The 14087-nt window shown below is 50.3% G+C and overlaps 1 protein-coding gene across 2 annotated transcripts in view; it reads left to right on the top strand.

Annotated features, from left to right (window-relative positions):
- Nucleotides 1–359: 359 nt before the first annotated feature.
- Nucleotides 360–14087, top strand: part of ABTB3 (ankyrin repeat and BTB domain containing 3) — a 288577-nt gene continuing 274849 nt past the window's right edge. For both annotated transcript variants that reach the window (XM_069490381.1, XM_069490382.1), the window contains exon 1: nt 360–1494. In XM_069490381.1, coding sequence (XP_069346482.1) covers nt 360–1494 — 1135 coding nt within the window. The remainder of the gene's footprint in view (nt 1495–14087) is intronic.

The raw sequence follows: 14087 nt of genomic DNA on the forward strand, positions 1-14087 counted from the left end.
GTGGCCAGCGCCCGGCGGCGTCTGCCCAGCCAGGCCCAGCGAGGAGCGGTCCAGACACTTTTTATTTTGGAAGAAAGGGGCAAGTCCCGGTGGAAGCTTCTCTCCCGGCCTGGCTCGCCCCTCAGTGCGCCGCGGCTCCGGCACGGACTCCGGAAGATGACTCCGGAGTCTGCCCTGTGTATTCCAGCAGCAGCGGCTCGGGGAGGCAGCCGAAAGTAGTAATACTTAGTAGGAGCAGCTGGTGGAAAAGTGAGCCGAGGCGGCGCGGACTCGGCTCTCCCCGCGCCCCCGGCGCCCGCTGCCCCTCGCCGCTCCTTTCCCTTGGCTCCCGGGCGGCCGCAGCATGAAGTGGCGCAGCGATGGCCAGGAGAGGTAAGAAGCCCGTGGTGCGAACGCTGGAGGATCTGACGCTGGACTCGGGTTATGGTGGTGCGGCGGACTCGGTGCGCTCCTCCAACTTGTCTCTGTGCTGTTCCGACTCGCACCCGGCGTCCCCGTATGGCGGGAGCTGCTGGCCGCCTCTAGCTGACTCCATGCACAGCCGGCACAACAGCTTTGACACCGTCAACACTGCCCTGGTGGAAGACTCCGAGGGGCTGGACTGCGCCGGCCAGCACTGCTCGCGGCTGCTGCCGGACCTCGACGAGGTCCCCTGGACCCTCCAGGAGCTGGAGGCGCTGCTGCTGCGCTCTCGGGATCCCCGGGCAGGCCCGGCGGTCCCCGGCGGCCTGCCTAAGGACGCGCTGGCCAAGCTGTCGACGCTGGTGAGCCGGGCGCTGGTGCGCATCGCCAAAGAGGCGCAGCGCCTGAGCCTGCGCTTCGCCAAGTGCACCAAGTACGAGATTCAGAGCGCCATGGAGATCGTGCTGTCTTGGGGCCTGGCGGCGCATTGTACAGCCGCCGCGCTGGCCGCACTGTCCCTCTATAACATGAGCAGCGCCGGCGGCGACCGCCTGGGCCGCGGAAAGTCGGCGCGCTGCGGCCTCACCTTCTCTGTGGGCCGCGTGTACCGCTGGATGGTGGACAGCCGCGTGGCGCTGCGCATCCACGAGCACGCCGCCATCTACCTGACAGCCTGCATGGAGAGCCTCTTCCGGGACATCTACGCGCGAGTCGTGGCCTCCGGGCTGCCCCGGAGCTGCAGCGGCCCTGGCTCAGGCTCCGGCTCCGGCCCAGGCCCGGCCTCGGGCCCCGGTACGGCCCCCGCGGCGGATAAGGAGCGAGAGGCGCCCGGGGGAGGAGCGGCGAGCGGCGGCGCCTGCAGCGCAGCCAGCAGCGCCAGTGGGGGCAGCAGCTGTTGCGCCCCGCCGGCCGCCGCGGCCGCCGCAGTCCCGCCGGCAGCAGCCGCCAACCACCACCATCACCACCACCACGCGCTCCACGAGGCGCCCAAGTTCACCGTGGAGACCCTGGAGCACACCGTCAACAACGACTCCGAGATCTGGGGGCTCCTGCAGCCCTACCAGCACCTCATCTGCGGGAAGAACGCCAGCGGTAAGTGGCCGCGCGGGTGCCACTCCTCCCCACCCAACCCGGCCAACTCTTGGCGCAAGTTTGTCTCGCGTCTCCCTCCCGCGTGTTCCCAGCCACCCGCTACTGTCCCAAGCCTCGGAGGAGGCGGCCGGGCTGGAGGCGGACAGAAACCCGCCTGTTCCATCCTGCGCTCGGGATCCGCTCACTTCACGCGGCTGTTGAGGGCCCTGGTCCCTGAGCGCGCGGTTGCGCCCCCGGTGCAGGGCGGGGCGGCTGCTGCCTCCCGCGGGGGCCCGGCGAAACCCAGCACCATTTTTTGGAGCAGGTTTGAGATCCTTTGCGCTTACTATATATCTTCTATCAGAGAACTGCTTGTTTTGACCTTGAAAATGCCACATTCCTGGGCACACGAATTTGGCTCCCTAGGATTTGGGAGGAGGCGTGTTCCTCTCTCCGCTGCCTAGGGCGCCTACTTCCCTCACGCCCTCCAGGGACACTCGTTGCAACGGGGAAGGAGGGGTCCGGCGGTCGTAAAGGCACAATGGTTGAGAGCTAGCTCAAGGGCCTGGAAACAGTCGGGGAGAGGTGTGTGTGGTGAGACGGTGGAGCGGGAAGACTTGTCGGTCCCAAGTTTTTACGGGGCAGTTTTGAAGGGCCAGAGCACACAGCTGGTGGGGGCAGTGCATTGGCCATAGCCCCCAGTTCCGCCCTTCCAAGTCTTGCCCCTCTCCGTTCCCTCTCGCAGGGAGCTGCAGCTGTCACCACTTGGCTGAAGGAAGGCCACTAGGGACCCGGGCAGGATGGAGGTGGGGTGGGGTTCTGCAGGGGGTTGTCAGTTTAGGGCGTTGTCTACAGCAGGTTCTGTCATCCCCTTTCCGCGCCCCCTGTTTTGGAGGCCTGAGCTCCGTGGGTTTGAACCCGCGGTTCTGGCGGCGGAGGGGGTGGGGCCGGGGGCGCTTGTTTTGGAGAGCCGGCGCTGGCGGTGCTGCCTGTCTGCGAAAGCCGGAGCTAGACACTTCAAAGCTTCAATTTTCCACAGGAAATGGTAGAAGCGTAACTGGAGACTCTAAAAGCGAAATAAAACTTTGTTACATATTCGGCGGTTTGGCCGGAGGTTGCGTGGTTGCAGCTGAAATGCAGTCTTTCTGGGCAGATTTCATTCATGTTGCTGCCTGTCTGTTTCCCCCCGGGCTGTAGCAGAGATACGGCGGGCGGTGCCGAGTGTGTGCATGTGAGTGTGCATGTGTGTCTGTGCGTGTGTAAATGTGCCTGCGAACGTGCGCGCCGGGTGCCCGGCTCCAGCGGAAGCCCTTTGGGAACCAACCCTGCAGCTCTCGGTCCCTTCACCTGGATTTGATCATCGGTGGGGGAGGGGAAGGAGGGAGCAAAGCGTGTGTGTGTGTGTGTGTGTGTGTGTGTGTGTATAGGGGGGTCCGCGTTGATCTCGAAGACTCTTCGGGATCTCCTTGCCAGAGCCCTTCCCCCTCTGCTGCTAGCCCAGGGCACAACCCCCAAAGAGAGGATATCTTTGAGGCCATACACACACGCGTGCGCGCACACACGTGCAGTCTTGACCAAGATGGAAACACCTGGGGAGAGGGCACTGGGCTTTGTTTGTGCTTGTTCAGAATGAGGGGATTCACCTGGAAAACCCAGGCGCTTTGGACTAGATTGTTCTTTGTTTGGAACCCCACCCCCACCAAGCAGCACAGAAGGGCTTAATTTCCTTCCCACTGCGCGCTGCCAGTGTCTCCCGTTACAATAGTCCCTTACTCCTTGCTGCCCCCTCAACCCCTTAGCCACCTTCTGGGGCTGAAACCTCCTCCGTTTTCTCACTCACTACTTCCCTTTGAGAGGAACAAGCTCTAGTCTGGAAATCCAGGCACCCTGCTCATTGCCATTCTCTTGAAGTGACTTTGGGCAAGTCACGTCGCTTCTCTTGGCCTCAGTCCTCCTCATCTGTGAAATAAGCAGTAGATATGTATTCCACCCCGAGGTGCTCTTTTCAAATCGGTTTTACTTTTACGATCCTTAACATCTTTTAAAGACAGTTTTTGTGTTTATCCGTTTAGGAGGAAGTATAATTTAAGGAAGGAGAAGACCACAGCGTTGGTTTTGGGTAGGGTGAGTGTGTGGCGGTTGAGGTTTGCTGCCATCACGGCCTTTCCCACACCATGGAGATTAACTCCTGGGTTTCAGGGCCCTTTCAGCCTTCCCTGGGTAGCAATTGCATTGGGATCCCTTTCTCTCTTTTCTTTGGGCTTGTTTAAAATGGCAGGTCATACATGCAGAGGAGTTGAAGAATGAGTGATTAATTCCTTTGGTATCTGAAACATACATTAAACATCAAACCTATTTCTTAAACTATTTTGCACACATTCTTTCTGATCTGCAGGCCTTATTAAGGAGAGGATAACTTACACAATAGATTTTTTTCCCCTTTATCTCAGTAGCATCGCTAATTTATTCACTTGTGAATTCATTTGTTCATCAATACTTATTGAGCTGTTTCCAAATGCTAGGGCCTGAGCAAGTGCTGGGTAAGAAGTAATAACAACTAACATGTGTCCAGCACTACTCTGTATATTGACCGTTTTATCTTCAACATTCTTTTGAAAAGGTACTACTATTGTCCCATTATACAGAGGAAGAAACTGAGGCGCAGGGAACTTAAAGGTCTTGTTTATTTGAATGCAGACAGCCAAGGTCCATACTCTTAACCACTGTCTACATGACTCTAAAGTGACAGATGAGTTCCCTGCCTTCAGGCCATTCTGCCTGCCCTCCATTACCTACACAGTTGAACAGGAACCCTTCACAGCTGACATTCTTCCTGTCCCAATTTATCTGCCTTGTGTTCCTCCCAAACTGAACTGGGCAGAACTGGATTTTACATGTTTTTACATCCTCTGCCAAGCCTAAGAGAGGCCCTAGTACATAGTTGGAGCTTATTAGATGCCTGTTGAGTTTTGCAAGCTATTGTGCTGTGTTACACAACGATGTCCTGAAAGAAGCTATTGCTTTTTGAGTTTCTTGAATCATCTTTTCAAGTTTTTCTACCCTGTTGTTGTTGTTCTTTAGAGACAGGGTCTCATTATATTGCCCTAGCCTGGCCTCAAACTCCTGGGCTCCAGCGATCCTCCCCACCTCTGCCGTGTAGCTGGGACTGCACATGTACGACGGCTCTGGGTCTTCAGTTGCCCCTTATTGCCATCTCTGCATTTGTCCACCTTTCTCATTTGCTGCTGCTAAACTGCCCAGGCAGAGGAATCATGGAACTAGTCATATGGGACTGGACTCAGAAAACAAAAGATAATTGGCCCTAAGCAAAGGAAGGCTTAGTGGCTCTCAGAAATCATACACATGGGAGTGTTGTGGGCATGAACTTTGTGGTGATGTAAAAACCCTTCAGAGCTGGGTTTTTTTTACATTGATTTTCAGCTGTTTGGAAGAGCCAGGTGACAGCTAAGAGACCCCATTGATGTTTCTGTGGGGTTTTAAAATTTGACTTGATTGATTTTGCTAAAGCTAAATAAGGAGTGGGCAGAAGTGCTTCACTGTGCCTTTGTATGTCTTAGTCATTGTATCTTAAACTCCTTCGGAGCTGGCCAGTTCCTGCTCATTCTTGAAGACTTGGCTCAGGAATGATCTTCCTGGCATCCCTGTGAAGGCTTCCTTGACACAATCCCTCCCCCACTCTCATTTATCTTTGTATCTCCTTCCTTGTCACCCAGCACAGTGCCTGCCACTTTATAGATGCTCTGTACTATTGGTTGAATGAATGTAACCAGCATATTGAGTCTAAGGCATTTAAAATTTACCCAAAAGCATCTGTAAGGGCAGTTATTAAAGGAATGGCCTCTGAAGTTGGACCTCTTGGATTTGAATTTCAAGGCAGTCAATTTTCCAGCTGTGTGTTCTTAGGTATGTCACCTAACCTCTCTGAGCCCTAGTTTCCTCAGCTGTAAATTGAGGTAATAATTATGAGGATTAAATGAGATTACGTGTCCAAGGGTATTATAATCTGGTGCCTGGCACACGAGAGGGGATAAAATGATGATGATAGTTGTGATAATCCAGGCACAATTCTCATCTCTGTTGCATCCAAATCAATTTATCCCCATGTACTCAGTGTGGATGGAGCCAACAAGACATAGAATTTTAACTGAATCCCCCATTTTAGTATTCCCAACACCCAACAACTCAGTGCACCCACCTCAGGGCTTGACCCCCATGGGCACAGCCCCACAGCCAAGGTCATGAAAAGATTGTTTTGGTCAAAGGAAAGTAGCTTATTTTATTTTCTCTATTTATTAATTTAAAAGATGTTTTAGTGCCAGGGCATCAGGAGACTTTCTGGAATGGTCCCTTAATACCAATAGGGGTGTGAGATCAGAGGTGTATGCATTTGTCAAAACTTATCCTGTGATTTGTGCACTTCACTATATTGCAAAATATACTTCAGTAAAATCAAGACATAAGAAAAAAGCTTTAGGCTTCCCTGAATGAAATTTTGTTTTAAATGTAGAAAGAGTTTGAAAGGAAGACTGGAAGAGGTAGTGTGGTGTGATGACAGGGAAAGAGAGAAAGAGCTCACACTTAGAAAGATCTAGCCTCAAATTTTGGCTCTATCACTTTCTAGAAAGTGACTTCATTTTGCTGAACTTGGTTTTCTCATCTGTACAGTGAGAATTACAAAAAAGAAGAAGACATGAAAAAAAAGGAAGAAAGCCTAAACCTACCACATAGGGTGATTACAAGGATTAAATCAGATAGAGTATGTGAAGACACCTGCTATATAGCAGGCACTTGATAATGATGCTTTCCTTAAAAAACATTATTCGGGCTGGTGATAATAATACTTTGGGGATTTTGAATGGTCTCTTTCATGTCAGGGATCCCCAGTCACTTTATAAACATTAATTAACACGAGCCCTTGCCTTGCCAGCACTGGCTTAGTGGGTAGGTTGGGTTTTAGGTCTTTTGCTTTCTGTTGCCAGATAGACTCTGCTTCTGCACTAAATGCATGCTCAGCAGTTTTCCTGTCCCTGAGCTGGTCTTGCTGTTCCGTGGTGCAGCATTGCTGTGCTGGACCAAAAATGTCACAGAAGAAACCCAGCTTCTTAGAGGAGCAGCAACAGCTATGTCAAGAGACAGCCATAGCAGTGTCTGTGCTCACAGAGCACGTTTGTAATTAATTGGCTCGATATAAATTAAAACTTAGAATTTGGGTCACTAGAGGGTTATTTGGTTTTCTATGCAGACTTACCAGTTCAGTGCTGGGGTATTTGCAAGTTGGATGTTTTCTGAAATGTAAAACAAAAATAACAATAAAATAAAACAAAGAGGGACCAACCTGGAGGCCTGGGGTCAAGGACGGGGTGGTGATGGCCTTTGAATAGGCCAAAGGACTCTAAGTGTGTTATTATTTGTGGCGTTCAGCCAGGCACCAAACTCATCTAGGAAATTGGTCTGATTATCATCTAGGTAAACATAACAATAATTGACTCTGGAATCAGACACACCTGTAAGCTGCAGTTTCTCTATCTGTAAAATAGGTATTGTGATAGAAATAGCTACACTTGTATAGCTTGTTATATGCTATAGCTTGTTATATGTTATATGCCAGGCACTGTTTTAAGAGCTTTATGTATTATAATGTTACAGTTTACATCAGCTATTATAAAAGACAATTCCCAAATCTCAGGAGCTTAACACACTCAAAGCTCATTTCTTACTCGTTTAAATTCTGATTGGGAGAGGAGTGGGGTGGGAGCAGGTGGGAGGGTCATTTAGGTATGAAGACTGATTGATTAATGGGGATTTTGCCTTTGTTATCCTCAACATGTGGCTTTCAGTCCTTTCCTTGGACATTCATCCAGCCAGTAGATACAGGAAGAAAGTGAGTGTGGAGGATCTTAAGAAAGGTCGCATAGACTGGAAGGGACCTACGTCGCTTGTGCCCATATATTGTTGGCCAGATGTATCATTGGCTCCCCGATCACCAAATATCTGGCACATCCTTCTTCTTACACACAAAACTCTAAGAGAAGATTCCATGTTCTAGCCGATTACTGCTTCCTTTTTAAAGTTCAGGATCTTTGGGCAAAGCTCAGTTTTATCTGCAGAGTTGTGTGTGGATCTTCATGCTCCAGGGACCTGTGAGCCAAAAGAGACACATTATCTGCCACCCCTACAGTGCAGCAGGGCAGAAGAACCACAGTTAAACTCCCATTTGGAAGAGGTTAACAGTGGAAGACACACAGCAGTCACTGGTCCTTAGTAGTTATGAAATCTCACCAAGCAGGCATTGTATGGTTGTCACAATGGGTGAAATTCCTGGATTAGGCGCTGATTCTTCTCTCTGGGAAGGATTTACTGGTTCATTGTTCTCCACACTTTCAGCTCTGCCAGTGGGAGGGTTTTCATTGTCCATTATTATTATTTCTGTGGCCACACCTGAAGTAGGTCTTGGAAAGTATGGCCTCCATGGGGGCTATGAAGCTCTTATAACGTAGTTCTTGCCCTTGAACTTTTAGGGGTCCAAGGATTGTTTTAATGCTGTAATGATAAAAGACTTTTAAAATCAAGGCTTATAGATTTCTCCAATATAATTCCCTTAACAACTTAGTAGGATTTTCATCTATGATGTCTGTTGTGCCGTTAGCCACAGACAAAGTTATTTCCTAGCCAAACTCTCAAGCCTGGATTATTTCTTTATTTTCTTATCTGCATACCCCCCTTTCTTTCTCAATTTAATTGCAGTCACCTTAAGGCCATCAGGCTTAGGTGGGAGGCCTATATCCTGATATTTACTTCACGTTTGGGATCTGTAAATAGTTGTCTTTTTTTTTTTTTTTTTAACTTCTCCATTATTCCTTTTTAATTTTATTTGCATATTGGCTAATTTATGCCTGAGTTCCTGTCTTTCCCTAATACCTTGCTAAACTCAGCCAGGAACAATTAGCAAACTCTATTATCGTCATTTTTTCTAGTCTCTTTCTCTAGTACTCACAGGCTTAGCAGGCATGAGTTCTGACTGCTAAGTTATTATAGATGACAGTTTAACCAAACATTTTACCACTGTATGACATGAGTCTTCAGTTTTCCAGCCTCTAATATAACCTGCTGCCTGACTTCTAAGCCAACGTCACGTGTTTTAAACACCCCACTTCTGGAACTAATTTCTGTATCAGGGTAATGCTAGCTGATACATCAGATACATCCTAACATCTCGGTTGAACACAATAAAAGTTGTTTTCTCGTTCATGTAGAGTCCAACTGATAGCGGGGTGAAGAGGTGCTCTGTCCACGGAAGTTGACAGAGGCTCTGCCATCTAGAACACATGACTCCCAGAAACTTCTTTGATTGAAGATGACAGAGAGTGTGGAGGACCATGTGGGAGATTTTTATGGGATAGTCCTGATGTGGGTACATCAGTTCCACATTTTAATGACCAGAACTCAGTCACATGACCTCAACTAGATGCAAGGGAGCTGGGAATTATCATCCCTGGCAGGGCAGCCACCCACACCCGCAGTTCTGTACTATCAGAGAGGCATACACTTTGGATAGAGAGCTAGCCATCTCACCAACTTTACAGAGCAAGTGCTATTATTATCCCCATTTTACAGATTAGAAAGTTGAGGAACAAAAAGTTTAATGAATTTGCCTAAGGTGACATGGCTTGTAAGTGGCTGGACCAGATTTAAATTATGCAGTCTGGCTCTGGTCTGTCTCACAGAATGCTTGCGAGGCTTAAGATGATATAATGGATGCAAAATATTTATGTCAGTATCTCGTTCATGGCATGCACTTAATAACTCTTATCTTTATCTTTATTACTCTTGATAGCATCATTCTGTACTGAAAGTGGAATGGATTAACAGTGAATAGGTGTGAAGCTCCCAGGCACCAGTAAAATATGAATCTGAAAGAGCGAGTGCTCCAGGAAAATTGTATTTGCCTGTCTTTTGCCCCCTGCCATCAACTGCATTTTACCCACAGGCGGAACCACGGTTGCCGAGCCAGGTACTATGCTAGGCCTTCCATATACATTACACTGTTCTCCATGCTGTTTTTGTGAAGTGGGTGTTTCTTAGCCCCATTTTACTGGGGAGGAGACTGAGGCTCAGAAAAGTTCAGTGACTGGTTCAAGGTGCCACAGCTGCTAAAGTGGCAGAGTTGGGATTTGGGCTCCAGAGCCTGTGCTCTGAACCGCCATAGCCCAGCGGTGCAGTCTGGACCGTAGGAGCTTCTAAGAGGATCGCAGGACTCCAGGGCAGCCGGAGGGGCGTGTGGGGTGGCGGGCGGGGCTTGCCTTGGTGCTGGTGGTTATGGTTGATGACTGTCCTCGTGTATAATATGTGGTCGCAGGGCTTTTTTTAGCCCCCACCAGCTTCCTCCTCCTCGGCCGCCCCATGAGTCACTGCTCAGCCGTCCATGAGCTCCCAGGGTGTCTCCCCAGCCGAGGCCCCAGGGCAGTGGCTGGCGTTATAGGCTGCAGGGGACAGCTCTGCCTGGCTGGGTAGGCTCAGTGCCAGCAGGAGCGCAGGCCTTCTCACCAGTAGATCCGAATGCAGGAACCCGCGGTGGAGTGGGGGATTCCTTCCCGTTCTCCTATGGTGGAGACGGAGCCAGCTCCTCCTTGAGCATCACAGAGCTGGCGTTTTCCCACACTCTGGAGTTAGGTGGATCAAGGTTCAGATTCTGGCTCCACCTCCTATGAGCCGGTGACCTTGGGCATGTCAGTTGATGTTTCCTGGCCTCAATTTTTCTTAGACGTTTAATAATGAGCATAACGGTGCTACTCCCTCATAGGGTTGTTGGGAGGAGAAAATGAGTTAATTCATGTAAAAGTCCTTAGAATAATATTGGACCCATCATCAATCATAAATACTCAATGTCTGTTAACCATTATCATTATTATTATTAAGTGTTTAAGCAGTGCCAGCCTCCTCGCTTAAAGATCTGCTCCCTGACCCTGCTTCATTTACTGAGTGAGTGAAAGAGTTTCAGTGGTCTGTCAGTAACCAGACTTCTGGGCTTTGACCACTTATTAGTGTGATATTGGGCTGTGTGACATTGGGCAAATTGTCTAACCTCTCTGTGACTCAGACCTCTGTTAAATGAGAATAATAATGAAACCTAATTCTTAGGGCTGTTGGGAAGTGTCTGACTTATAGATATTGCTTAATAAATGTTGGCTGTTGTTGGATTTTATTGTATTCATTATGAGTGTTTCTGCAGACACCGTGTTAGATGTTAAGCAACATGATTCCTCTCTTCGTGGAACTTGAAGCCCTGTGATGGATTTAATTGATTCATCAAATAATCAGGCAGATGTAAATTTACAGCTGTGACAGGTGCTACAAAGGGGAGATGCACAGGGCTGTGAGAGTCTTTACTAGGCCTCCAGTTGTGGTTGGGAGTAAGGAGAGGCTTCACTAAGGGAGTGAGGAAGGGAAGCTTGTGTGAAGCTTCAATGAGGCTAAAGCATGGCCAATTTGGTGGAAAAGGTGGGAAGTGCGCTCTGTGAATGCAAACTGCATGTGCAAAGGGCCTGTGGCAGAATGGAACATGGTGAGAAAGCAGAACAGCCAGTGTGGCTGGAATGGGAGAGGATTGCAAGGGGAGCCTCGTGGAGGTTAGATGAGGTTAATCCGCCAGATTAAAAAGTCTGTCTTTTCTGGAGGGCACTGGAGAACCATCGAAAGCTTTTAAGGAGGGAGACGCTATGATCAGATTGTGTTCTAAGAAGCTCATGTTGGCTACAGTTCAGAGAACAGCCTAGAAAGGAATGTAAATGTGGGAAGGCTGGTTAGCTATTGTTATCACCCCCATCTCACCCAAGAAGACTTTGAGGCTGCCAGACTTTAAGTCTCTTGCCCAGAGTTGCTAAGATAATAAATAGCAGAGAAATTAAGAAAACAGAGAACTCAAACCCAAGGGACTTCAAATTCTACCTTCCTCTTACCATGCCATGCCTCATCCCAAGGAAGCATCTGGCTTAGCTCTTACATTTTGCAGATGGGGAAACTGAGGCCCAGAGTGGGACACTGCCTTGTCCAGTGTCACACAGCAGTGCTGGAACCAGTGTCCCCGATTTCTGGATTCTTAGCCCATCTTTCATCCACTGTGATACACTGTGTCCTCTAAACCAGATCACTGCTGGGAAGCACAGTGGGACGAGAACCTGTGTTGTCGACAGCAGCTTGGAGATTAATTTATGATCTGGCTGTAATATCTCCGGTCTTACTGTACATCTCACAATAAAATAAATGCTAGTGTGCAAGCTTGTGGAGGTCCCCTTTAGAGTGTGGCTGAGCCAATGAAAGCAATTACTGTGAAGATCAGGTGTGCTAAATGCAGGATCAAATTAACTGTTCCCCAGTGCATTAACATCCGAAAGCAAATCAGAGAGAGGCAGCTCTGAGGAGGGGCAAGTGAAATCTTAAAAAAACAGCGCCTGCCTCAGAGGTTGAGGTTGCGCGGATTAACTGGTTTTCTTTGGGTGGTTTGTGTCATTGTTTCTTCCTAATCCCAGCTCAGGGTACCACCCAGGCAGTCATGATGTGCAGGAGAAGCAGGCAGACTTAAATCGCTTCTCTTTCTCTCGATGCCTCTGAGCATTTCAAGTATTGGGGTACAGGCACAGCCTTCCCTTCCCTTGGCTGCTCCCCTCACCTGCGTCCAGCCTTTTCTTTGCTGACTTTGAGGTTTGGGTGCCGGGCTCACCCTTGTGAGCAAAGCCACTCTGGCTTCCTGTCCTCACAGAGCTTGTAGGCCTGGGTGGGTTTAGTTTATTCACAAATAATACACAGATGTCAAACAGCATCTGTGGCAGGTGTTAGAAGAGGTTCATGGGACCATGAGCGTCTGAGGGGGACAAAGCCTCCTCTGACTGTGGGGTGAGGCCTGGGACAGTGCCTGGGAGCAGAGGAGCTGCCCCTCCTTGTGCTTGCAGGGGTGGCTGTGACCGCAGCCCCGGGACACCAGACATCAGGGCCAGGGAGTCTTGGGTGACACAGGCACCGGGGAAGCCTGCAGAGGTGGGGTGGCAAGGGTGTGAGTCATGAGGAGGGGAGGGGGAGTGGGCGTGGAGCCCACACCGTCCCGCAGGTGGGGAGGGAGAGCAGGGAGAGGGAGGGAGAGCAGGGGTCTCACCCCCATGGCAGCATCTCTAATTCTGCATCTCTTCCTTTCTCTTTGGAAGCCAGCCCTGCCCCCGCCATCCTGCAGCAGGTGTTTTTGGGGCCAGATGTTGAGTCTCTCGGTGCCTCCTGTCCAGCTCACTGGAACCAACATGGTTCAGGGGAGAGGCCCGTTGGGGGGCCGAGTCGGGGGTCTCTCGTCCCCTGCCCAGCCTCACTTCTCCCCACCTGGTCCTGCTGCTGGTTCGCCTGCTGCTCTAAGCTTCCTCTTGTCCCTGCGTGAGAGCTATGGATTAAAGAAACAGACCAACAGCAAGCCGGCGACTTCGCAGCCTCTCATAGACCCACGATGTGGAACCTCAAGGGGCAGCTGGGAGCCTGCAGGGGGCAGGAAGGTGTCTGAGCCCCCAAGTGAGTGGGACAGCCTCGCTGGGCCCAGGCCTAGGAGGGTGGGCCCGTGCTGTGCTGTGTGACCTCACTCTCCAACCTCTCTGAACCTCAGTTCCCTCCCATGGGAATCGGAAATAAGGATCGTACCAGCTTCTGCTGTTGATGGAGTTGCAAGTGTTGGATGAGGCTGTGTTTGGAAAACTGTGCAGCCCGGCACACAGTAATGGTAAATGCTCCTCCCGGCGCTGTTCTAAGTAATGGAGGCATCAGCCCCTCTGTGAGAGAGGTGTCACTATCTCTGTTTTACAGATGAGGAAACCCAGGGCTAGAGAGGTGGAGGGACTTGCTCAAAGTCCCACGGTTAGTAAGATGCAGAGCTGGGATTCAGCCCCTCGTTCTTGGCCCCTGTCCCCTAACCACCAAACCATGAGGAGGGAATATGGGATGTGAGAGAGAGATCTCTGATGAGGGTGATGACTGAGAAGTACTTACTCAGGCACCCAGGGAAGTAACATTATTCCTGTTGGAAGCTGAGAAGTGAGGCAGCTGGCCCAAGCCTGCACAGACAGTAGCAGCAGAGCTGGGAGTTGAACCTAGGCCATCCTAACTCAAAGCCCGAGGACACGTAAGGGCAGGAATGCAAAAGGTTATGAGTCTCCCCAAGCCATGCCATGCTGTGACCTCTGTGGCAAGGCCCTGCTCTCCTGCTCGCCCTACTGGGGTTGGGCTACAGATATGCCACCTGTGAGCTTCGTGGTAGCCTGTGCAAAAGGAGCAATCAGGAGCTGGTACACAATTCATAGTATGGAGGATGTGACAGAAATAAACTAGCCACTGTAGCTGTGCCTGCTGCTTAGGCCAGGAAAGAGATTTCAGCAGGAGACCAGAAGCAGTTATTAAGTTGCACTTAGCGACCTCACATTTCAGCCCATGGTTGTTAAGGAGAGCAAGGAGAGCTGCTTCTTGTTCTGCCGAGGGTCTCTCCCACCTCCCTGCTGCCTTCTCACCCTCCCGCATTACAGAATGTCCAGTTGTTGTGATGTGTGTAAACAGAAGGCCGGGGCAGAGGC

The sequence above is a fragment of the Eulemur rufifrons genome, chromosome 16 (assembly GCF_041146395.1).
Source record: "Eulemur rufifrons isolate Redbay chromosome 16, OSU_ERuf_1, whole genome shotgun sequence".
Classification (NCBI taxonomy): Eukaryota; Metazoa; Chordata; class Mammalia; order Primates; family Lemuridae; genus Eulemur; species Eulemur rufifrons.